This window comes from Triturus cristatus, chromosome 5_1, assembly GCF_964204655.1.
Source record: "Triturus cristatus chromosome 5_1, aTriCri1.1, whole genome shotgun sequence".
NCBI classification, from domain to species: Eukaryota; Metazoa; Chordata; class Amphibia; order Caudata; family Salamandridae; genus Triturus; species Triturus cristatus.
The window spans coordinates 240923199-240948403 of record NC_140587.1 but is presented as its reverse complement, the minus strand read 5'-3'; the positions used below and the strand labels follow the sequence as shown (position 1 = coordinate 240948403).

Below are 25205 nucleotides of genomic sequence, written 5' to 3'. Positions count from 1 at the left end.
ATCTCCTCTGCCACGCGGCAGAACCCCTATGAATCGCCTCTGCTGTGAGAAATCTCCCAGTGCAACGACTCTGCATTGACCTCATAGCCGCATCGGAAGTGCCACTGTGTGAAGCTTCACTGATGTAGGCCCTCACATCTTATATCTCTTGTCAACTGCAGCCTCAACGACGATGCAGGTTCTCGCATCACAGACCCACAGCTCTTCGGAACCAACATATTGGTTTGAAGGCACCCATACAGATGCATTAATGATAGATTTTGGCTTTACAAACATTGTTCTGAATTCTCTTTAACTACGGAAATTACACCCCTATATACTGAGTGGGTGTAGTTGCAAACAATTGTAACTTTGAGGCTACTGAGGAGTGACAAATTGGCATGGATCCATGCACAGTTTGTTTTTATCAAAGGGCAAGATTCACACTGGGTATGACAATATCTTTACCTTGGTGAAGGGTGGCAATACATCAGCACCAAAATGACACTAAAGTAGGAAAATGTCACTTTCATAATTGACACAAGTGAGTCTTTGTTAAGTATATAATTGGCATTAAATTGTCTCTTTCTTACAGCTGTAATTGGCATGACAAGCGTTACGCCTAATTTTGACTTGAACTTTACATCCTTTTACCTATAATTCACATTACATTGCGCTTTTGTTACACATATAATTGATACTGAACTGAGCTTTTGTTGCACATATTATTTGGCAATTAAGTGAACTTCTTATTGCATGCTGTTCTTACTTTTATACATAATGAAATACGAATTAGCATGCGTTCCAAATTAAGACGTTGTGCTCCCATAATGAACAGGAAATATAAAAAGCAATGTAACATATTCAGTATGCATTCATGGTAATACTTTTTCCCTACAAGGAACATTGTTTGATTTGTATTTAGGACTACAATGATGAAATCCGACATGCTCAGCTCCAAGAGCTGACATATTTGAATGGCGGTTCTGAAAAAGCCGAAGCCCCAGCTGCTCGCGGAAAGCCCCCCCTTCGCGCCAGAGGGGCGCCTGCTCCAGCTATTATCAGGTAAAGATCAAAAAGCGCACTTAAGTTGAATGTGAACTTGACTATTGTTTTGTAGTCTCTAGGTAGCTGATTAACGTTCTCAACATATTGCAGTGGAACAAGGTGACTATTAAAAAATCTTTCCCACACAAGGGCTCTGTCTTATCAGTTAAAGACCTTTAAAGACTTTTTTATTTTATTATTGATTTGTTTCTGTACATAGCACTGGTCAACCCTTACATGGGTGATATGGTGCATCCACAATAATAGCCCTGGCCATGTAAGTTTCTCTTTGCAGTGAAAAGTATAAATAGCCTAAATGATGTAACTACCATACGTTGAATGGAGACAGTGAAGAACTGGGAGAGGATGTGGCTTAATGGCTAGAGCGGCAACCTTGAAGCTGGGGAAGCAGGTTTGAGTCTGATGAGAGGCTCGAACATCCTGTGATTCTGGGCAAAACACTTAATCTCCCCGTGTATATATATATATATTTTTTTTTTAAATGAGTGTGCTTGTCTGTAATGCAACTGGTGCTCATGTAACACTCTGATACCTTCGGGTCGAGTTTGCCCTATATCAACATAAAAAACTCGAAAAAATGGGGGGAAATTTCAGGGAGGGCAAACCAAGTTGAAGAGAGTTCAAGACGGGGAGACTTAACTGAAGCATTACTTTGAGATTAAACATTAGTAGAGTAGAAATGAATAGTGACAAATTAGGAAGAAAAGTTCCCACAAGAATCGGATGGAAAGGAACAACAAACGTTGTCCGTTAAGTAAGCAAGGTAATTCACTTGTGCCATCTGACTGCTACAGTTTGTACATAATACCACTAAATTCACATCTGACATTAGGCATCCTAGAGCAGCTGTTACTAATATCTGCCCCTCAGCCACTTCTTACTCTATTTCTTGGAGGTCCAGCAGAAGCGATGCCTCAGCAGTGCTCAGAAATAGTTTTTAAACACATTCAGCTGTGAAGACAGCACTCTTGAACGAAGGGTCTTTGGATCTATGCTGCTCACTGGCGGCAGTCCCTGGCCACCGCCTTCTATCCAGACCCCTTTTACACGAGGCAAAAGAGCTCCAAAATAGCCGCCTAATTCTCGGCAATGTAGCCAGCATAAGGTAAATAGTTTTATTTATTTATTTACTTACTTTACTCCTGCCTGTCGTATGTCCGACTCCACTACCCCCCCACCCTGCCCCTCCCCCGCCCCACTGCCCCGCATCACTCCCTCTGCGAGCCACCACTGAAAATAGTGCACGTTACAGTGCTGTTTTTAAGTCCGGTATATGAGACAACTTTAGCTGTTTCATCAGTGTTTTGTTTTACAAACACATCATACAAAATATACAGATGTAGCGAGACTTTGGGGCAGCTGACTTTATCCATTTGTCTGCTGAAATGTCATTCACATTTTGCTTCTGCCCACCACAGCGTTGGGCTGTGGGTTAGCCCACTTTACCTATTTGTTCCCTTTGCTTTGAGTGACCACACATAGCTTGTACACATTGTTGACATCCGCTTAAAATAGTTCTTAGGTTTTATTTTTGTATATTATGTTCAAGAAATGTATGCACGTCTAGTGTCCAGTTACATAGTGATTTATTTCCAGTCTCCTTTTGAATTTGTTTTTATGAACAGTTAAAGCGACATTGTATGCTGCCTGCTATTTGAGTGTTTGTTGGGTGATGATTTTTTGGTGGTGCCTTAATAAAAATAATGATAAAGTGAATGCTACAGCTAAAAGGATTGTTTGTTTAAAACATAATTAGCAAAATAGCCCCATCGGTAAATGTTTTTTAAATGTAACTTTTTTTAAAGCATAATGTGGCCATATTTAGGTGGTGGTGCTCTGTTTTCTCTTTATTTTTGTCACATATTCTTGCTGTAAAAAACGTTTTAAAAACGTGACCATTTTACTAGCATGCCAGGACGAGACCTCCTGGCGTAGCCATCGGTTGGTTTTATAGTATCGTTTTGATGGTACACAATACACCGTCTCTCACAAAACTGATGTTGGCTGCATCATGGAAGGCTCCAAATCCAGTTGCCTAACTTGTATTTGCATGTATTTTTTGTTTAATTGTATTTGCATGTATTTCTTGTTTAACTGTCCTGCCAGAATTGTTATATGTCTGTGTAAAATGGTACATAATGTGGGGTTTGAATTGATGCATCTGTCAGGTGGTTATATACAATGTGTGAGAGAGAGAGAGTAGGATAAGTGACGAGACATAGCAATATGTTGATTTGATAAATATAATATATGCACATTATAAAAACCACCTTGCAGTAGTGGACGTTTCCTCACTGTGTTTTTTTTAGGTGAATGTATGTTTCTAATCCTTATTGGCTTGTTCCGTCGGGTGTGCTACAATGGCATATAAAAATACTGGTCAGATATGGCTCAAAATGGTGCCATAGGCTGTTCCATAGACTGGGTTCCAGTAACTGGAATTCACTGAACCTCAAGAAGGCACAGGGCATTTTTAGTATCAAATGGGAGTTGAGGCTGGAGGATTGGCAGTGGGTACTAGGAGGGTCCTTTGCAGCTTTTTGATGACCGGTGTGAGGAGCTTGTATTAGGCTCTGTTTTTGGTTGAAAGCCGAATGGTTGGGTGACTGCACTGTGGTTTGTGTCCATGAAGGTTGACAGATTTTTGGTAGCACAATGAATAAGCTTGTTGAGAGTGAAAAAGGAGTTCACCTGTTAGACTGTTACAATAGTCTAGTTTGTGTCCACAAAACCATTGATTATTGATTTCTCAGTGTGGAATCGCTTTAAAGGCTGTTGGTCTGACCCAGCTACCAAAGCAGTGGAAGAGCTCAATGTTTCCAGCTTAATGATACTGCTCAACTGCACAGTGAGATTCTTTCCTGATGCACAGCAATTTCGTGCTTCAGGGGCACCAAGGTTAAGTATTGTTTGCATCTGTCTGAGATAAATAAAAAACTAGGAGTTAGATAGCTGCAGTGCATTTTGTTTACATTTCTTGTGGGGAAACATTCAATGTCTTATTTGCCAGAAGTGAATGAGATCAATCATGAAGCATGAAGCCTCCACTTTGAAAGGTCATAAGCCCACTGTCCCTTATGGGCAGCTTCGCAAAAATTCCTAAGAGTGGATCTCTCCCTCATGACTTCAGAATGCTTTCTTTAAATCTCAATTAATATTCAGGGCCTTCACAGAAACCCTGGCAGCAGTAGTTCGTTGTCTGCAATGCTCAAAACGAATCTCACATTCACCAATATAGATGATTACCTTAGAGAAGATGACAATCTGTGTCTGTATTGCACTCCTTCGGATCTTTTGAAAATGAGAAAACATCCCAGCTGCAGTCACATAAGCAGGATGTAATAGGGAAACTGCAGAAGCGAAACAAGCAGGAAACCAGCTCTGAAGGGTGTAGGCTGGCTCATAAAATAGCATAATGTTGTGAAGTTGTGAAAGTCTGTTCTGCTAAGGGAAACCTCTCATCGAGTGAAGTTCACAAGTGTCCTAGTAATTAGGTAGCTGTAATATTGCGATTTGGTCTATACATTGATTTCATTATGCTCAAACAGATTGCAAGGACTGAAACATTTTCCACCCAGCTCTGGAGCAAACTTCAAAATCTTGAAAAGCCAACCCTGAAAACCCTCTAAGTCTCCCAGGGAAATCAAGGGCCAAATTCAAAATCATTTCCACCAGCTTCGGGGCCTACTGACCAAACCATAAGGCATCCAGATGACACATTGGATCTTTAAAACATTCATGAATACATTTATAATTATGTTCTTCCTTTAGATCAAAGAGAAACATTAATCTGCTAGAAGTGTTAGTGAAATCAATGCATCAGTTCTTTGGGCCATTCCAGAAGTCATGAATCAAGCAAAAGAGGACCCAGATCTCTGCTCCCCTGGCACGCCAGTCCTGTGGGTTTGCTCACTTAAAGCTCAAAGTCCCTGGTGCTGACAAGACTGCATAGGTGCCTGCATTGGAAGCAGAAGGGTTGTTATTGGGTTCCCTGGGTGAGGATTAGATCAATGAACTTGTTGCAGTAGTTGGAGAATTGGATATCTGCCTACATTTTAGAACATTTGTGACAGTGTGCATTGAATTTGCACTAGCACGAATGGGGCTGGACTAATAGTTCATTGACACCCTTGAGCATATTGTTATATCCACCACTGAAGAGATTCATATCAGGTGGCTTTCCAGAGAGATGGTATATAACTCTAAATGCGCATTTGCATGATCGCCCTTATATTGTTATGATAGCTCTGAATAATTGAGAGGGGACTTCGAGTCATGTGATTGTCATATGTTCCATAACTTAAAGAGCTACGTGGATCCCCTTTATATTGGGTCGCTTAGACATTTGAGAAAACTCTTCTGTAGCATGAGTTTTTAAAGAAATGTCATTATTTTTCATCACATTTGGCATTCTTTTTACTTCTTTTTAGGTCCAAAATATACTAAATATCTCTAGATCATGTACACAAAGTATAAATACATGTCATATAATCTCAACTCTATACTCATTAGATTTCCGAAGTCAAGAATAGACCTTTCTTGTGGTCTTTCAGAACAAGATGTGTTCTCCCGTTTTTTTGTGTGAAAACATGAAAGTGTGTACATTTTGTCAAAAGTAATTGAAAACACAGTTTTGGAGGTAAATGTACCATGCCATGTATGCGAGATTGCAGGGCGCTAAGACTTGGCATGCAGCCTACAGTGATATTGTCTGATGGAATGGGCTGTTTAATCTTTATAATTACCATTAGTGACTGATTGTTGTTTTTCCTTCAGGACTAAAATTGATAAATGACCTTTCGCTTCTAAAGGGTAAAGAAATAAATCTGTTGCAGAAATACACTGAACCATTATTTAATGCATGACTAATTTAATATTTTTTCAGTGGTTTCTTTTTCACGTTCTGATAATTGATTAAAAAATCAAGTAGGCTTGAAAATGCAAGAATATATTTAACTCACATTATGCCTTCCAACTGAATTGATGTTGATTTGGTTGTGCTACCGATTGGTGGTTTCTAGCAACTAAAGGCACTAGGAAAGGTTTATTAACACTAATCCTATCTATATCCTAAGGAAACTTAGGTTATATTGAAAAACATTTGAACAGTCTATAAACAGTAGATGGGAGAAAGAGACCTCTGTGCTATCAATCTCACTAAAAAATATTTCTCTAGGACCATAAATGTTGGGATTGAAAAGTCCCCTGCATGGTAATCGATGTGCATACCTTCTCTCAGTGCCCCAGCTGCAGCGATATTTGGTACTGATTTTTCCTGGGCAGACACGGATCATGGATGTGTGCCATGACTTATGCCTGTCTCACTGATTGCGGTCTTGTCAGGCCAGGAGGGGTGCACAAAGTGTTACCCAGGTAGTAGTAGAGGCCCACTACCCTTACCCACAGTTAAGTAGCATGGGCGTGGAGGCTATTTTTAACCTGTTTCACTGGAGTGAGGCCTCCCAGCAATCTAAATAAAGGTCTACTGCTGTGTGCCTAACTAGCCCATGGTCTACCTCATGTCAGTATGTAGTACTGTGCAGCATGCGTGTGAATGCGTGTGCATCCTGTAATGAATGCATGCCTGTGTATGGTACAGCACAAATGGGTTCTATATTAGAAGCCCATGCTCTTGGAGAGGCATGTGGAGAAGCCATCGCAGACAGATTTGTGTTTTGCTTGCGTTTCTTAGAGCTGGGTGGGACACACAAATTGGAGGAAGGAAGAGCTAGGCTCTCGTGTACTTTTCAAAAGCGTTCTTGAAATCTGAAAAGGTCCCTGGTCAGTGTCCAACAATAAAATGACACTGTGCATTTCTTGGTCTCAACTGCCAGTCTAGTGTCTTCACAGGACTGAAAATATAGTTGCTTACCTAAAATGTATCACCTTTCTTTATATTAATAATGGCAGAAAATAGAGAGGACAACCCCAGGACCATTAGTGAGCTGGATATGTAACTCTGCCACGGTATTACACATCCATTGTCCAAGCCGAGAGATTCCAGGATAATGTTTCGGAAAAGCTTAGTACAAGAAATCATAAATAGGGCTTTGGGTCTTGTTAACCTTCTGATAGATATATATTAGCGTGGCTAACATCCAGGTTTTTTTCCTCTGGTCACAACCATGGCTTATATGTGGGGCTATTAAGTTTGGAGTCGCTGCTGCTGTGACAGACTGCTTCATTGACAAAGAACAAAACAGAGGACGCATTCAAGTGCAGTAGCGGGTTGTAACATTGAAAAGCATAGAATCAATCACCTTAACCTAAGAGCACTCAAAACCGGCCACAAGACTCAGCAAGGCTTAGTCTCGTGGATGCCTGCTGCCTTGTCCATAGCATCTGCACTACTGCCGGTCCTTTGTTGAATGCCCAGGCCTGCAGAACTGCAGCTCCAGCGAGAGCAAGTAAGACTGATTGCTGGACCATTGCGCCTCTGGGGGAACGTGCTCTTACTAAAAGCCCTTCAGGGCTGGGACACCGACTTTTAAGAAGCCTTTGTGGAACCTCTAAGACTTGTAGTTTCTAGCAGGGCCTTACCTGAAGGACCACCTAATGTGAATGGGGAATGACAACCACGGTCCTTAGACAGGGAAGTGGGAATAAGAGACTTACAAGGACAATGCTGGAGTGCCAGCCTTACAAAGACCGTGTGTTGTATTTCACTTTGTGTTCATGTTTATTTTTAAATACTACTTTTCTCATAAAAGCAAGTAATTGGTTGGACATTCATTTTTTGGGGTTGCTGAGCATGTTGTGAGCTGTGAGTATGTGTACACCTTGCATCTACTCTCCAAACTCCCGAGAAGCCTTGAACCGCTCAACTCTCTCTACCACAAAGAGTCAAGTGCTGAAGTTATTTATTTATGGGCTCAGTAACTTCTCCTTGCCCCGTGGTCCACTGAAAGGGGTTCTGACAATAAAGATCCATAGAAAAGACTACCTGAACAGGCAGCTAATCAGTGGCCAAAAAAGAGGAACACAATTTGAAGATCAAACAGGTGTTATTACTTTTTTGTTTATTGATAATTTATATTAAACTAATGTATTTGGACGTGCAGATTCTAAGCAAGGAGAGCCATGGGGCTATGGATAAGAAAGGTGGGACTGGCAAATCTCACAAATAGTACTTGGATGGTGCACATGTGGAAGCACAAATGAGATAGCTTTAGGTGGCAGAATAGTTGAACAGATCAGTTTCATCTTAGACAGATGGTCGCAAAATGTTGCCAAAAAAGAACAATGGCCTCAGCTTTACTGCTGTAGGCTACCAAGATTGGATCCATCAGGAATGTAATTTTAGAGGTTCTGGCTTGGTGGTGTGTTTTTCATAATCTGAACCTGGTTTGGAAATTATGTCAGGAACTTTGCTTAAGAGGACTGTTTGGGTTATACTTAAATTGTGATTTTTGTCTCACTGGAAATAGTTCCAATTGCCAGGGCATTCAAAAGGCAGCGTGCCTGACTCTGTTGGAGAAATTTTTTCTCCACCCAAGAGCTCCATTTATCTGTAGGATGACTCTTTTTCTTCCCGGTGGAGTCTAAAGCTCTGATAAATGTTGTTCCAGGGGTTATTCAAAGATTTACTGAGATCAACATTTGTCCTAATCAATTTAAAATACGGGTTTTGTCTGCTGTGGACATAGGAATCTTTGCTAGTATCTGTCATGAAAACCCTCAGGGTATAGACAGATGGCGTCATGAACCTATTGACTATGCCATTCTTCTGGATGCTGTCAATAATCGGGTTATTAATTTGGGAAAAGATGCTCGTACCACAATAAAAAACACAATCTGGTTTGGTTAAAACATAGTTCTGAGTTACTCTAGTCTCAGCCTCTGGTAGCAATAGCACAAGCATCAGGCCCCAGTCCCCATCCCCAGAATAACATAAAAAAGTTGCTAAACTAATTAAAAAAAATAGAACAAAACTTTAACGAACAAAAAGACAAGATGATCAAAATTAGGTAAGGGGCCCTGTATAAATGGATTTTTAAACTTTTAAGACAAAAGCATTGAGAAAACATTAAACGCCAGTGAAAAAGAACAGTCCACAGTTGATTGGGACCTAGGGGTAATTTCAAGCGCCCCACAATATAGTGGAAGTCTGATACAGCAAGCAGGTTGTCCCAGACTAAGTGTTTAACTTCAGACTTAGTTTGTGAAATGGAAGCAATAATCTTCCAGCGGGGCAAAGTTTAAGACTGCTGCCATAGAGGGTCCCTCAAAATCAGATCCACAATTATTGACCCCCCCATTAAAGCTGTTGGTTTTGGTCTCAAAAGCTCAAAATCAACAAAGCCAGGTTTCATGTCCTCCAATGGTGCGTTGTCAGTCAGATACAGAAGCTGCCTTGCCCCAGCCACCTTTTTGGAAGTCAAATTCCTTTAGCGGGGTAAGACTGAAAGCTGTAGTCGAGTAGTGCTTCACAAGTGCAGATACCCTTACAACAGTGGTTCCCAAACTTTTTCCACCCACGGCTCCCTTGACCTATTGGCTGCAGCTCACCATCATGTTCCTTTTTTGTGCCGCTGAGGGGATGTAAGCCTGGCCTCGGGAGTACTTTCACTTTTATTCCTGAAAATAATTGGGATGAAGCCGATCAAAGTCTTATAATCATGGATGTAATCCTTTCCTATCCACTGCTTAGCCCTATGAAGTGTCAATGACTGGTTGGAGGGACACAGGGTTCTCGGAGAGGTTCTGTGATGTGGTGCTCTTTAATGAGATGTGCCTTTAGAACATGCTGGAAAGCTTGGACACCGAGTAGATGTTTTCAAAATTGTTCAGTATAAAAGCACCACATTGTTCAATTCTGCTTATCGGAGGAGCCCTTTGCTACACCTTCCATCAACTGTATTTGACTTGAACTGAGGAAGAAGAGATCTCGTTGTAGGCCTAAAAAAACATCACATGGCGAAATATTGATCTAACTAAGCATACCTGTCCTTTTAGTTGATCTAAATGCTTCAGAGAGAGGTGGGGGACATTCAGGGGCGTAACACAGGCCCCCGCAGCCCCCGCGATGCGGGGGGGCCCCCACGCTCCAGGGGCCCCCTCACTCAGTGGAGCCAGCAAGCCGTTTGTCTTCATTAATTAAATGGTGCGTGCACGCACCATTTAATTAATGAAGACAAGAGGCTTGCTGGCACCGTCCGCTGAGTGAGGGGGCCCCTGGAGCACCACGATCTCTTCTGGCTCTTGATGCACACGCCCGGCCTCTGAGCGGAGGCTGTCCTCTTCGTTAACTTAATGATGCGTGTCGCGCAGATGTCTCCGCGTCTGCGCGCCGCGCAGCCTTCAGGGTGGGGCCGGTGAGTATTGTCAGTCATGCGCATTGAGCAGCGCAATGAAAAGTGCGCGTGACAAGTGAGGTGAGGGCGGCATCCCAGGGAGACTACTGGAAGGACCTTGCGGCGCCGGCCATAATTTAATTATTACCTGCCCGCCTTGCTCTGTCTTCTGCTGCCCGCTCGCGCCTGCTTCTTAAGGTGCAGGCCAGGCCTCGGCTCAGGTGAGTCAGTCTGCCCAAGGCAGTAGTGTGTTTTAATGTGCGTCCCCCTTTGTTATGGTGCGTTAATACCAATCTGCTGATTGGGGGGGGCAAAAAGTACCAAGCAGACAAAATTCAAAACACTGGCGCCAATACAAGTAGACACCAAGGACAGCGTATTTTAATCGCACGGTGAGTTTAGCGGTTCGAAGCACTGGACTGCTGCTACATCACAGTAAATAAAGACGCTGCCTGTGGAAGAACTTTCAGAAAACGTAGGTTTGATGCTGCTGACTTTACGGCATTATTTTCGTGAACAAATTTCTCCACCCATCTACTTTACATATATGTGATCTTCTGCCACAGATTACTATGGCGGCGCTACAAATGGCCGAGAGCACGCCCTCAACAGCCCCCAGTGTCATGTACTCGCATTCATCTCTCTCACAGACTCACACATCATGCAACTGACCCCAGAAATCCAAAAGCACATAAAAGGCCAAGGTAAAACATTAATCAACTGATTTTACGCTACTACACCTCTCCAACCTGCTTTCTCCCGTCTATCCAAAAGATTTAAAAAACAACCTGCTTTAAACTTTCACACAGACTCCGACTGTGCCGCCCCGCCCAGGAAATAACAGCTACCACTAAACTAAACCCACACCACTCCCGCCCTACAAAATAAAGCGTTTAGCACACTCGGGTTTGATTTACCCGCACCTCAGAAGCAATTACAGCAAACCTCCATTTTCACACACTCTTGCAAGACATCATTGCCGCAGATGGCATACACACCGCAGCTCAAGTCATGCACAGACTCCACATGGTCTTTAGTGTCCAGCTATCACTTACACTTCCTTAAATATGTAACGTTTCCTGAAACCCCCTACCCAGCGTGATAAGCACACGTGCCACCCAAACAGTATGAACACAGCCCAACCCCCTCATCGCCTACTATCCCGATACATCAATCACTTAAATAACACCTCACGCGTTATATGTCCAGCATACAGGCAAACACACCAGTCAAAAATAATACCTCGAATAAAACCCAGGAAACAACCAGAAGCTAATTCAAGACAAACCCAACACAACCATCTGCCCAAGAAAACACATGATCATAACTCTAATTATAAGCCAACATACCAGCAGTGGTGCAGCTAGTAAGTCACGGCCCTAGTGCAAAGGAGGAAATGGGCCACTGACTTCTGTTTGAACTGTGAAAAAAAGCAACAATCAAGGGTCAGTGAGTCGCTCAGGCGTCTCTGACCAGTACGCGCACGCCACGGCCTGAGCCTCTTCTTTAATTAAATGATGCGCGGCTGCGGCGTACAGATGTCTATGGGGTCTTCAGGGTGGGGGCTACAGATTAGCATGAAGGTGAGTATTGGGTCTGTAGTCAAATACACAGGTTAGTGTGAAGGTGAGGATTCGATTATGATCGGGGTCAGTTTTGCATATTAGGGTCAAGGTTCAGGGTTGTAAAAGCAGAAAAAGAAAATCTGAACCAAATGATTCAAACTACTGCTTAAATCGACTTACAAGGACATTTTCGAACTATTTACAACCAAACCTTTTGATTTGAACGAGATGCTGTTCAAACTACTTTCTTCTACTAGTCTTAGAATCATAAATGCACCAGAAACTTTCGAACTTCTAAGTCTTTTTGTTGATGCAACTCAAATGAACTAACATTGTATATAAACTATCAAGAGGTGCTTCATAAATAACACGCATGCACACAGGCAGTAAGCGCAATGAACACCAACAAAGCAGATGCACAATAGAGAAGCACGTCTGCAATAACCCAAAAGGCACTAAAAGGCTTTTTTTCCCTAGTTTTATATAGTGCAAACTCGACTCTAAGGCATCAGAGCGCTTTACATAAGCACCGGTTGCGTCACAGACGGACGCATTCATTTTTTTGTTAGGCGCGGGGATATGAAGTGATTTACCCAGAATCACAGGATGTTGAGGGTCCCTGCCGAGACTCAAACCCGGTTCCCCAGTTTCGAGGTCGACCGCTCTCTTTGATAACAATGCACATACCCGAAAAGAATGATCACCAACACTGCATACACTCTAGCATGAAGGCTCTATACCAACAATGCATGGACACTGTGCCAACAATGCATATACAAACACGAAAACCCATCTAACAATGTAACACAAGCACTTAGAATCTATTTACTAAGGATGCTTATGCCATGAACACTAGAATAGTAAACCTATATAGAAAACACTAAGAACATCTCTGCAAACACTGTGTATAAGAAAAGCTGCCCCATATTAAATACTAAATGCTCTTTCCACCAGTAACGTGCATGCCAAAATGTAGACCTTTGCTTATTGCGCTATAGGTAAGCGTAGAACGGATATTTTCCTTTAGCAGTATATCTGTTCGAATGCGAAGGTCCATTCCTTCATAAGCTCATGGTACATACAGAGGCCAGCTATCCCTAAACACCACCTTCAAGAGACAATAGGGCTTTACACACTGCACATAATCACACACTAGAGACCCCTATACTGCACAAAAACCATCACTGGGGGAGGGACGGTCATAACTGAAAACACCATGGGCTCTCACTTACTGCACACGAATAAACATATGGCGTACGGCAAGGAGGGAGCAACTGGACAGATGTCAAGGATTAGCTTTTAGCAGTTAAAGTTTGAAACCAAATGGTAAAATTCAGATGAATGGATGATTTTGGGATCTTGTGTTTTTAGCCAATCAATGCCCATAAATCAAATGTGTTAATGACAAAAGTTTGCAACAACCTCGTATATTTGATGGGCTTGGGAATCGTACTTGTAATAGCGTAAAATACTTTAAGTGATGCATAAAAATGCCTGTGTGTATAACTCAAACACTGGTATGTCACCAGATAACTATTATGCCATTGCTGTAACTCAGCACAACTTTGCTTCTAGCAATATGTTTTCCATCCTATATTTAACTGGCAAAGTGACTTGTAAATTTTAGTTAATTTTATAAACTAGGGGTCCAGTTAGCAATTTCACTATGGCTGTCATTCTGAAATGGTTATACTATTTCAAACCCTAAAATCCCTTTGTGCCAGCATTTCTGCCCCACCCTATAACCCCTCTAACAATCTACTCCTGTGTTTCTGGGTCTTTTCTCTCAGCCCTGCATACAAGGTGCTCATGAATAATACTGTTAGGCAATATCATGAGAGAGGAGTGTAGGTGGTAGGCTGATATGGAGCAAGGAAATAGAGAAAGAGAAATTAGCGGAAACACCTGGATAAAGGGACAAATAGAAAAAGTGATTATGAGCGAAAGAAAAATTAAGGATGTGAAATAGAAGATGGGTATATGAAAGAAAGACTGGAAGAAAAGAAGCATGAAAGGAAATAAGGGAGAAAAGTCAGGATGTAAGGGTGAAAGGAATGATGAAAGAATTAATTAATAGAGTAGTGGAAGAATTGATAGAGGGGATGTTGGAATGGTGTATGGAAGAGTGAAAGATCAATAGGTTAAATGGTGAATGAATTGAAGGGTGAAGAATAGATAGATTGGGAAGAGTGAAGGATGAATAGTTTAAATAATGTGTAGATTGATCCATGGATATAATGATTGAAGGATGCATGAAAGAAAGGTTATAAGTATGTATATATGAAAGGACTACAGTCTTCCGATCACATCCACCTGTCACTGTCAGTGTTGGTGCACAGCAGTGGGAGCATGTCCCACTATAAAAAAGCAAACAGCACTGCATCGTGGTACACAGAGGAAAGCTCGCATTCTGAGATATAGTTGCCGTAATAGTTTATTCAAAAGTTTATTCAAAAGACTGACGTGTTTTGACCGGAATGGTCTTTGTGGTGTTATTTCTGATATTTATAAGTGTTGATCGTCTTCATTGCTTAATTGTGCTCGCAAGAAAGTGTCACTCATAGTCGTTGAAATGTCACTCATAATTACACTGAAATTATGAAAATGTCACACATGGCATGCAGATAATTCACCAGTCTATTTCTCTTAACTTTCGCACAATACTGAGTTATATCTTGTGTACTTCTCGTGTATATTGTCAGTCGAGTTTTTATGGAATTGCAGGTTTGGGTTTGTCTTTCAAAGTTTCAAGTTGTTGTCCATTAATGTCAATTCTATTTCAGACCCTTCATAGTTGTTCTTTGTTCTTCAGCCATAGGCAGATCCTGAGACAATAGGATCGCTCCTTGGCATTCTTCTGATTGCTGCCTCAGTTAAATAATCTGCTTTTGACAGTATTGTTACAAATGGCATAGCTTGTATGTTAAGAGCGTTTACTACTTTCTCATTAGAACTTAGAGAGACAATATAGAGGCATTTCATTTAAATGTTGGAGGTTTAAAATCAAAATATACTAGATTTCTGGGTGGTAGGGCAAAGTGGTAGGTGGTGTGACGGGCCGCCGCAGGGGGCCCCCTCCATGTGCTTTGCAGGGGGGCCCCCTCAAGTTTCGTTACGCCACTGGGGACATTTCTTGCAAGTGAACTGTATGTTTACTAAAGGGCACTTGTTGGAACAAGAACATCATGGTTTATAAATATGTCTATCTGGACATTCTGCACACTCATGCTGAAATTGCAAATCCTGAGATATGTTTTGAAATCTATCGTGAACATCTTTAACAAGAGAAATTTGGAATGAGGTGCCACCTCGATTCCCTCTCTCATCATATTAGAATTTATTTTTTCTTCATATCTCAAAATTCTGTATGACTGACTTTTATCGAATTATTTAACTTTAAGCAGAGATGAATATTTCAATTTCGTTTCTGTCTCCATTCAAATATTTAAAAAGCAGGAAGTGTATGTCTTCCATTTCCTAGAAATACTTAAAGAGAGTGTAACAGACGGCTTGCAACCTGGGAGACCCCCGTGTCCCTGCAACAGTTACCGGGAGATGGAGGCTGCCGAATGAAGCCAGGGGCATGTGCTGTCTCCCCGGACTTCATGCTGGTGCTCTGATCAAGACTTCAGGAAAATTCTGTTTGAAAAGAGAACAGGCTCATTTTCGTCAGACTCCTCTGTGCAGAGTCCCCTGTGAGCCCGCATGCCAAGGGTCATCATTAGAAAGCTACCTTCAAAAGAGCCGGCCTTTCCTGTGGCAGGGCGCTCTCTCTCGCGTTGTTACTTTTAGAAACATTCATGTTAATATTGTATGCATTACATTGTTCAGATGTGAGGTGGCCTGAACATAATAGTGTAAAGGTGGTATTAGGAAAAATACAATCACAGAGCAATGACCCCAAAAAAGAAATTCTTTGATTAGTTTTGTGGAAACGATAGTCCTCTCTCTGATGATAAAGCAGTGTAGAGATACTTTTGCAACCATCTTTTTAAAGATTCACTTTCCTAAAATGCATCCGGGCAAAAAAGAAAATACTTGTCAAAACTATACTGGTTACAAACAGGCCACAGTAAAGGCAACAGCTTTTTTTTCTTGCTGGACCTGCTAGAATGAATACAGTCTGTTAAAAAATTAGCAAGTCAGCTATTTGGCCACCAACTAACCAAGTATCATGCTTATTCCGCCCATCCAAGTTATTACCATTTCAAACCAATAACAGAAATATCCCCCAATCTTCTTTCATCTCTTTATCTACTCATTCTGGACTGTGACAGGAGGTGCATGTGTTGGGACTGAGTCAAACCCTCCTTATGTCTCTTTTTTGACATTCGAGAAACAGGAGTTTAGCTATGTAGTTTTGTTTATGTGTCTTACAGTGGCTCCCAAACTGTGTGCTTGGTGCACAGTGTCCCTGGCTAGTTTTGACTGCCCGCCAGGGTGCCGCGGCCCACAGATTGGGAATCACTGTTACACTGATGTGACACTTACCCTGCTTTCTGTGTGAGATTAACCTTGTTTGAATTCCTTCAAAGGATAGGCCCTTCCTTGGCAAGCCTCATCACTGTGTGCTGGCCCTCTGGATGGGGGACAAATGGCTATGTCCCTCTTTCCTGAAACTACTGGGAAGAGCTAGAGGTAGCTGTGTAGCCCGAGCTCCTCAGGGCAGCCTTTTAGGCACCAGAGCTCTCTCCTGCTAGGTTTCCTGCAGAGTCATGTCCTCTGTGGTCAGCTGGACCCTCTTGGGGTCAAGAGACCTGTTTTTTGTGTCTCTGAAGCAAACAAAAAGACGACTACTACTTGACCCATTGAGAGCAGTTCCAGTCCCTTGTGACAGCAGAAATCAGTAGTCTTAGAGAACACTTCTTCCAGCAGGAGTCAGGAGTCTTCTTCAAGTATGCCTTCTTTTTCAGGTGGAGTCTATCTAGGTCCCGGAATGCCCCGATGAGGCAAGGAAAAGCTTCCAGATTTATCCTGTTTACTAGCCAGTGATTGGAGAAATTCTGCCTCCCTGTGCTAACTACTTTTGCGCAGTCTCCTCACCTTCTTTTGCTGTACTTTCTCTTTGCTTTACCGTAAAATAATTCAAGCAAGTCTGTCTTGCGATCCTTAGCTACTCCCCTGTTGTATGAGCTCTCACCCCACCTGACAGAATTAAAACTGGTTCTCCACCCACTGTCAATGGAACCTGGCTACCTAGAAGGTTCATGAAAATAATAAGAGAAGTCCATCTTGAAATCGCAAAGTCAAAAGAGGTCGTGCTTTGGCTGTTTTTGTACTGCTAACTGTTCCTGTCCCCTCCCAAATAGCTAATGCCTATTAAGTGGTCAAAAGTTAACACCTTCTCTGTGCCTCCAAGGTTCAGAAACAGGCCTATGTCTCCTGAGCCAAGGATGTGTTTTCCTGCTCTAGCTATAGCTTAGACCATCTAATGTACATTTTTCTAAAGTTACCTTTTCTCTGAGTTTATCAAAAATTAGATTTTACAGTTAAATCAGATATTGAAAATTAAATAGGAAATACATTTAAAGGAGTATCCTGGCATCTTCCCAGACAGAGATATGAAACTTAATATTTTAATTGCATGCAAGCCTATCTTATGGAAAATGTATCTGAGCCTACAAAGAGAATGAGCTTTTAGACCTTCTGTCACATTGAGGGCATCCGTTTATAATATGTACCTTTATTCCTATAATATGCACCATGCCTTTTTGGCTTACAAGGTACACTTTATGGGTACATTAGGGTTGAAAATAGGTTTTCCTACATGGTGAAGGCACGGTGTCTTGACTTATGTTAATGCAATGCCTTTACACTGCAGTCCAGCCAAGAAACAGTGGTCCTGTTTGCAGCCACATATCTCTGTAACATATCTGGATGGTGTAAATGCACACTGATGCCAACATATGACATTTATCTCCCACTCCACTGGTGTGGTTTGTACTCCATCAATAATGGCCTTAATTAAAAGTTAAATAGACCATTTGGGTGAAACCAAATTTACCAATACCATTTGGATGAAATCAATTTTATCAATACTATTTTAGAGCAAAGCCTGTAGAAAATAACTACCTTGACCAAAGAGGCTTTTAAGAGTAACACAACGATAAAGGAAAAGGTTCCTCAGTTTGAAGGATGTAGTTCATATGAATGATGTGAGTTTTAAAAAATAGGAGAGACTCAAATGTTTCAAGTGCAAAAACAACAGTTGATGGACAGAATGCAAAACAATGTCATACATTCACCCCAGTACAGAGACCTGGGCCAAAATCCATCGTTTTGTTGCTCACCATGCCGTTCCAGTTTGAACCCAGCCATATGCAAATCAGTCTTGACCCTGTGCCTCATGGGAACAGTCTAGCCCGAACTGCCAAGCCAGGTCCTCCTTGGACTGGAAACAAGCATCCTAGGACCGGTTTTGCGGTTTCACCCCTCTTCAGCCAGGATAGCTCGACTCCAGTGGCATGGAGAGCATGGGACCCACGTCTAGGCATACCCTTCCCACTCGGGGTGACAAATGCAAAAACAACAGTTGATGGACAGAATGCAGAACAATGTCATACATTCACCCCAGTACAGAGATCTGGGCCTAAATCCATCGTTTTTTTGCTCACCATGCCGTTGCAGTTTGAACCCAGCCATATGCAAATCAGTCTTGACCCTGTGCCTCATGGGAACAGTCCAGCCCGAACTGCCAAGCCAGGTCCTCACTGGTGCGCCAGGTATGCCCAGACGTGGGTCCTGGGCTCACTGTGCCACTGGAATCAAGCTATCCTGGCTGAAGAGGGGTGAAACCCCGAAACCGGTCCTAGGATGCTTGTTTCCGGTCCAGGGAGGACCTGGCTTGGTAGTTCGGGCTGGACTGTTCCCATGAGGCACAGGGTCAAGACTGATTCGCATATGGCCAGGTCTAAACTGGGGTGGCGTGAGCAAAAGAATGATGGATTTAACCCAAATCTCTTGACTGGAGGTGAATGTTTTGATTTGTTCTGCATTCCGTCCATCAATTGTGTGTCTTTTGCTTTGGAAGATTACCATCTTCTGAGAACGATTTTGTTTTTGGGTAATTAGCTCTGAATGGTTTTCAGATCTCCAGAGACAGATGATAATAAGCTGGGCTGGTGTCACCGACTCCTTTCATTTCCTTGTGCATGCCACATGCACTTCATCTCATCAACATACACTTAATTTTCTTGATGCAGTAGCTTACCAACATACACTACACAGTAAAGTGCATGTGAAAAATAGAGCTAATCCATTGTCAATGATCCATATACCAGAGCTAGCTATGGTATGTCAAGGAACATAATAACAGAATATCGGCCTCAAGTATGCATTAAAGAAAAAAGGAAGAGCAATAAACCGAGAAGCAAATTGAAAATAATTTTAGACACTAAAGAGGGCATTGGATGGTTCAATGAGGTAAAATGATTCCTGAGAGAACCACAATCCACTTTGCCCCAATAATCCACGTTGTCACTTTTCAGGCTTCTAAATCCAATCAATAATGAGCACAAAATGCGTACACAGGCCTCCAAGTCACTGCTTTGCTCACGACGACTAAGGGGGAATCCTGCCACACCAATGTCTACCTTGGCAGGGTATACTCACAGATATCAAAGTCCAGGTCTACCTGACTCGCAAATCATTTCTTCCAGCTTAAAAGTCAAACTGTTTATTCATTCAGACAAATGAAAAACAAGCAGGCATGAACACGATCCAGAGGTCTGTCTCTCCAGGCACATATGTGGAACTGGCTAATTGCCAGGGATTTCTTTAGTATAGTAGTTCACTTCCTGGAAATTGAAAACCCAAAAGCAAAACTCCTCAGCAGGGTTTGTCAAGAAAATCATGAGTGGGAATTAAATGATGAGGCACTCCTCAATATGAGGCTATCCCCAGAAAACAAAAACGGCCCAAAGTAAACTTTCATATTTTCCCAGCCAGGCACATAGAGTAATACCATTTGATGAACTTTTGATTGTATTTCCACTAATATCCATGATTCCAACTGTTATGATCAAACTGATATGAACCATTGCTTGGAAGATTCTAATAACCCCTGAATGGACACATCATTCATGGTGCACTGAACTTCAAAAAGTTTGAAAGTGCACACACAGGGGGCTGTGCAGACCGGTTCTCCTGATTATGGCCAGGGGCTAGATCCTTTACCCTAACCCAGCACTGTTGAACACTGAGCTCCTGAACTTGCAATATGGACACTTACATTTTCCACAAGATTCCATCAACATTTTAAATGGGGTTAGGTGTACATCTGTTATGGCAATGTACACTTTTTAAATAGAAGAGATTCTGCATCTGCGTCATTTAAAAGAATATCTACCTTACCAGATGCCAGGAGGAGGCAGTACTCCCATAGCTTCCCTGTTTAGTAAAGGCTGAGCTGCACTTTTCTTCCGTAATGGTACATCTTGTAGACATTCCTTCTTATAGCAAATATCCTTCACAACATCTTTCTTCAGAGATCAAGTTATAAAAACAAAGAATTCTCGTAGGGGTTATGGAAGCCTTTCCTCCGACAATGAGACTGTCGAGCTTAATACGAAAGTCTCCCAGTTGTTATGCCTCCCTTTTGAACCAATTCTTAGAGCTATGTTACAGATTACATCTTGGAAAGCAGCTTTTCTGGTATCTGTTGCTTCTGTTTACACGTTTAGTAAGTTCAGGCAATATGTGATAATGAACTGTAGATGGTTTTCCTTCAACAATAAAGTTGACATGAGAGCTCACCATAGTTTCCCCCCCAAAGGTAGTGTCAGATTTCTGACACTTCCCTTTCAACTTTTTTTAGAAAAAATCTGTCTTTACCATCATAAAGGTCATTGAATGTGAAGAGTATTGAATTTCTGTCTTGGTAAGACAAATTATATTTAACAGTCAAACCATTTTTTTGTCAATTATTGACCTGTTTGTATGCGTTTAGCCGCTTCAAAGCAGTCTAGTTCTAGAGTGCCAACTGTGGATATCTGGTTGCGCAAAACTGGGATAAAGTCACAAGTTCAGGTAAACTTCAATGGAGCTCCTTAAAGTCTGGTTAGCAGAGCGTTGCAAGGATCTGTGTCATTGTGTTGCGCAGCCAAAGTGATGCATTGGTTCCGAGATGCAGCGAGGCTGCAGTGTGAGTTCCTGCGTTTTCGGCAAGGTATGCAAGGGCCAGCAGTAAGGTTGTGATGAGGTAACGGACTGCAATATGATGTGGGTATTTCCAGCAGTTCTGATCCACGGAGCAGTGGCGATGTGCCAGTTCTGCTCGGAGTTGCGCCATTCAGCAGAGGAGATGCATCACTGCAGGTAGATCCACAGAGACTGGCAGAGCACCTTAGGCCTGCTTCTAAGGCCCCAGGACTGGAGTGACACCACTTGGCAGGGTATACTCACAGACGGCAAAGTCCAGGTGCTGGGTTCATGGTTGTTAGAGCCTTCTGTCCCGAGGCTCTGGTCAGGGGTACAGCCAACTAGGGCAGCAGGCAACAGGTCAGTACTGCAGGGCGGCAGTGCATCACGTCAGTAGTTCAGCAGACCAGCTGTCCAGCAGCAGAGTGGTAGTCCTCCAGCAGCACAGCAGCCCTTCTTCCTGGCAGAGCATCCACAGGTCCAGAAGTGTTCTGAAAAGTGGGTGTGTGAGGTACTTTACTTATACCCATTTGTGCCTTTAAATTGAGGGAGACATTTCTAGAGGGTTCCCTTTGAAATCCCCAGGCATCCTGCCTCCCATGTCCTGGCTCCAGACTAAGTATACAGGGTATGCAGCCCTATGTGTCGAGGCAGGAGAGTAAGTGTAAGTAGAGGTAGGCCCAGCGAGAAGAGGAATGCACAAAGCCCAACTGTCAGATACACCTAGTCATGTGACCCAGAGACAGGCTGCAAGCGGTAAGTGGCTAAGGCAAGAAAATTCCAACTTTCTAAAAGTGGCATTTTTAAAATTGTAATGAAAAATCTGAATTCAGGCCCCTTCCTTGATATTTGCCCTCACCTTGTCTGGGAGCCTGTACATTTTATTTTTAACATGCAACCTGTCTCCAGTGCCAATGACATGTGCCTACAGGTGTGTAAGGAGTGAGGGAGAACAGAGAGGAAAACTGCCTCAACACCTTGTGACAGTCACTCTGCTGTTCTGAGATCAGAGTAGGGGAGAGGTAGACACTCTCTACTGACAGATCACAGTCTTGGGCCGAGATGAGGTCAGGAAGATGCTTGGTCTCTTTTTCCACGCCTTTATCTGTCACCAGGAGCATGTTACCTTCGAACCTCTCAAAGGGTAGTTTGAGGCAGTTCACATGGAGTACCCTTTAGGGATTTCTAGGGGTCTTGAGATCCACCAGGTAGGTGGACCCCTTTCCACTCCTTCACCTCATATGGGCCTGTCCAGTGATTCTGAAGAGCTCTGGACTCCACAGGCTCCATAACCCACACCCTCTGGCCAGTTTGAAACTCTACCAGAGTAGCCTTCTGGTCATACCAGAGCTCATAAATGCTTGTCTGTCTTCAAGGTTGCTATTTGCCTTCTTTCAAAAGTGATTCATCTGGTTGCAGAGGGCCATCATGTGATTGGCCACATCTTGAGAGGGTTTCCCGAGGGCCTCCCACCCCTCTTTGACAAGGCTGAGAGGTCCACAAACAGAGTGGCCCTAGAGGAGTTTACAGGAGCTAAAGCCAACCCCCTTCTGTGGCATCTCCCTGTAGGCAAAGACTTGGCTTGGCAAGAGCATGTACCACTTACACTTCATGGGCTCAGTTAGGCCCATTATCATGCCTTTGAGGGTCTTATCTATCCACAAGTCTGTTGATTTGGGGGTGATACAGTGTGGAGAGCTTATAAGTCACTCCACACTCCTATCACATGGACACCTAAATGATGTTAGTGTGGAGTCAGAAACTAACTCCTTGGGGAACCCCATGTGGGTAAAAATCCCTGTAAGGGCCCTAGCCACCAATCTCAGAAGGATGGCCTCTGGATAGCGAGTGGAGTGGTCCAACAAGACCTGAATGAACCTATTGCCTAAAGCTATCTTGGGGTCCAAGGGACCAACAATGTTGATGCCCACCCTCTCAAAGGGAGTGCCAATGACAGGTAATGTGGTCAGGGGAGCATTGAGCTTTTCCCCTGACTTTCCACTGGCCTGGAAGGTGGGACTGGACCTGCAGAATGCATCTGAGGCTGTTGTCATCTGGGGACAATAGATGTGGGCAGCAAGCCTGGCAAAGATCTTGTCTTACCCCAGCGGAATGTCATAAGCCAACTCCAGTATGAAGACCCTGCAACACTGGGAGGCAACCAGCACGCAGGCTACATATGTCGAGGAACCTCAGGCTCACTATGTAGGAGGTTGTTCTACCAATAGATAGGGTGATCTCTAGAGGTATCACCTGCTGCCTGGGCCTGAACTTTCAGCCTGAAGCCCTCTAGAGTGGGGCACTATTTCTGCGCTTTGTAGAATCCCCCGTTTGTGGGCCCACCCTCAACCTGCCATCCAGCAAGTTCAGGCAGGTCACCCCGGTTGGCTCAGGAGCATCCTCCTCAGGTGCTGGTTTTCCATGCCCCATGCCCCTTGCCCTTACCTTTCTTGGCACCTGCCTGGCCATTGTTCCAGGCTCCAGGTACCCTGGACTCCCTTCTTGGGCAGCCATGGACTGTGTGGTCATAAAGACCCACTCGGGCAATCCCAACATCTCCAAGTGTGACCTGAACTCTACCTTCTTTCAGATAGTGTGCTCTAGGCGATTGCCGAACAGACGATCTACAGGCATGGCAGGACTCACAGATACTTTTTGTGATCCTGAGACCTCCCACACAAATGGAACCAGTGCCAACGGTAGATGACTTGGACAGTTGTCTGCGACTATGACTTGGTGGAATGTACTGGAGAGGACCTACTCTTGGACACCAGCTGACTCCTTATAGTAGTCATACTGGCTCCTGTGCCTCTCAGAGAATCCACCCATGGCCCACTGATGGTAACCCACTGCCTAAACTTTGGAGTATTTGTAGGCATATGGGATTTTGAAACCATCTTCTTATCCCCCAGGAATACTAGGGTACCCTCTGCCTGCTCCCCAAAGCTAGCTAGACCCCCTCCTCCCCAAGCTCTACAATTGCCAACCCGAGTGTCTGCCCACCGGTGGGGTGCTGTGCCCTCTTGAGACATTTGGTTTCTCCCTTGGAATGCCCATATTTGTAACACTCAGTACATTGGGGGACAAACCTCCCTGTTTGCTTATCAAAGAATCTCTTCTTGGTTTCAGACTGGGACTGGCTTCCACTGTTCCCTTGGAAATTATTTTGGGGGCCTTTTGAGAACTCCTTACATCTTACGTTTTTCACACCTCTCTTTCTTCAAGTGGGATCACCTGACCATCCTTCTGGGAGTCCCTGCAGAATCCTTTTTGGATACTCTGGTTCAGACCCAGAGGTACAACTCCTCAGCAAATTCCCTGACCTCATTCATCTACTGTCCAATAGGTGCTTGTGCAGCTCTGTAAAACAAGTATTGAGCATGTGTTCCCTTAGAATCAAGTTGTGAGAAACTAGCCTGGTATATAATCTCCACTAATGTAAGTGGGCACCGTGCACCAGCCCAGACAACCACTATGGTGATTTAAGAGGTCTTAGACAACCTTAGAAAGCTCTCTAAGTGGTAGCTGTGGAGAGTAGACTTTGGGCTTAATCCAGAAGGAGTGTAAAGCAGCTTGCTTTACCAGAATGCAATCTTATAATATAGATTAAAGGAAAAAGACCCACACAAGGTTTTTTTTAAAATATGAATTTATTATATAATTCTCTCTAACACATTTAGATATCTCCTACCCGGAGATAAACACAATGCACACAATACTTTGCATAGAAATACAATAAATAGCACGAAATACACAGTGGACCCCAGGGGGGGACCAAACCATATTCTAAGAAAGACAATGTAGAGAGGACGTAAAAGTGCTGGGGACACAAGGAACCACCCAAGGTGAGTGACTAGGAACCCCACGGAGAGCGTGTGCAGTGTGGAAACAGGACTGCGTGCTCTGTACAAGTCTACATGTAAGTCACAGTTGGAATTTTAAAGATTAAGGACCCTTCCCAGTGGACCCTGAAGAAACCCTGTGGAAGACAGAAGGTTGGAGAGCCACCCCACCTGTGGATACCCTATTACCCACATTACCTACATCAGGGAAGCTAAGTGCATAGATGTGATGTGGTGTCGTAAACCGGAAAGTGCCGTTGCTGAAGAAGGAGAGAGTGTCCTGTGGAAACTGAAGGTGGATTCTAGTTGTGAGGTACCTG

At 43.2% G+C, this 25205-nt stretch overlaps 1 protein-coding gene across 2 annotated transcripts in view; it reads left to right on the top strand.

Moving 5' to 3' along the window:
* The window catches only part of KHDRBS3 (KH RNA binding domain containing, signal transduction associated 3), a 203513-nt gene that overhangs the window by 119906 nt on the left and 58402 nt on the right, over nt 1-25205 (top strand). For both annotated transcript variants that reach the window (XM_085604066.1, XM_085604065.1), the window contains exon 5: nt 905-1044. In XM_085604066.1, the coding sequence (XP_085460192.1) occupies nt 905-1044 (140 nt within the window). The remainder of the gene's footprint in view (nt 1-904; nt 1045-25205) is intronic.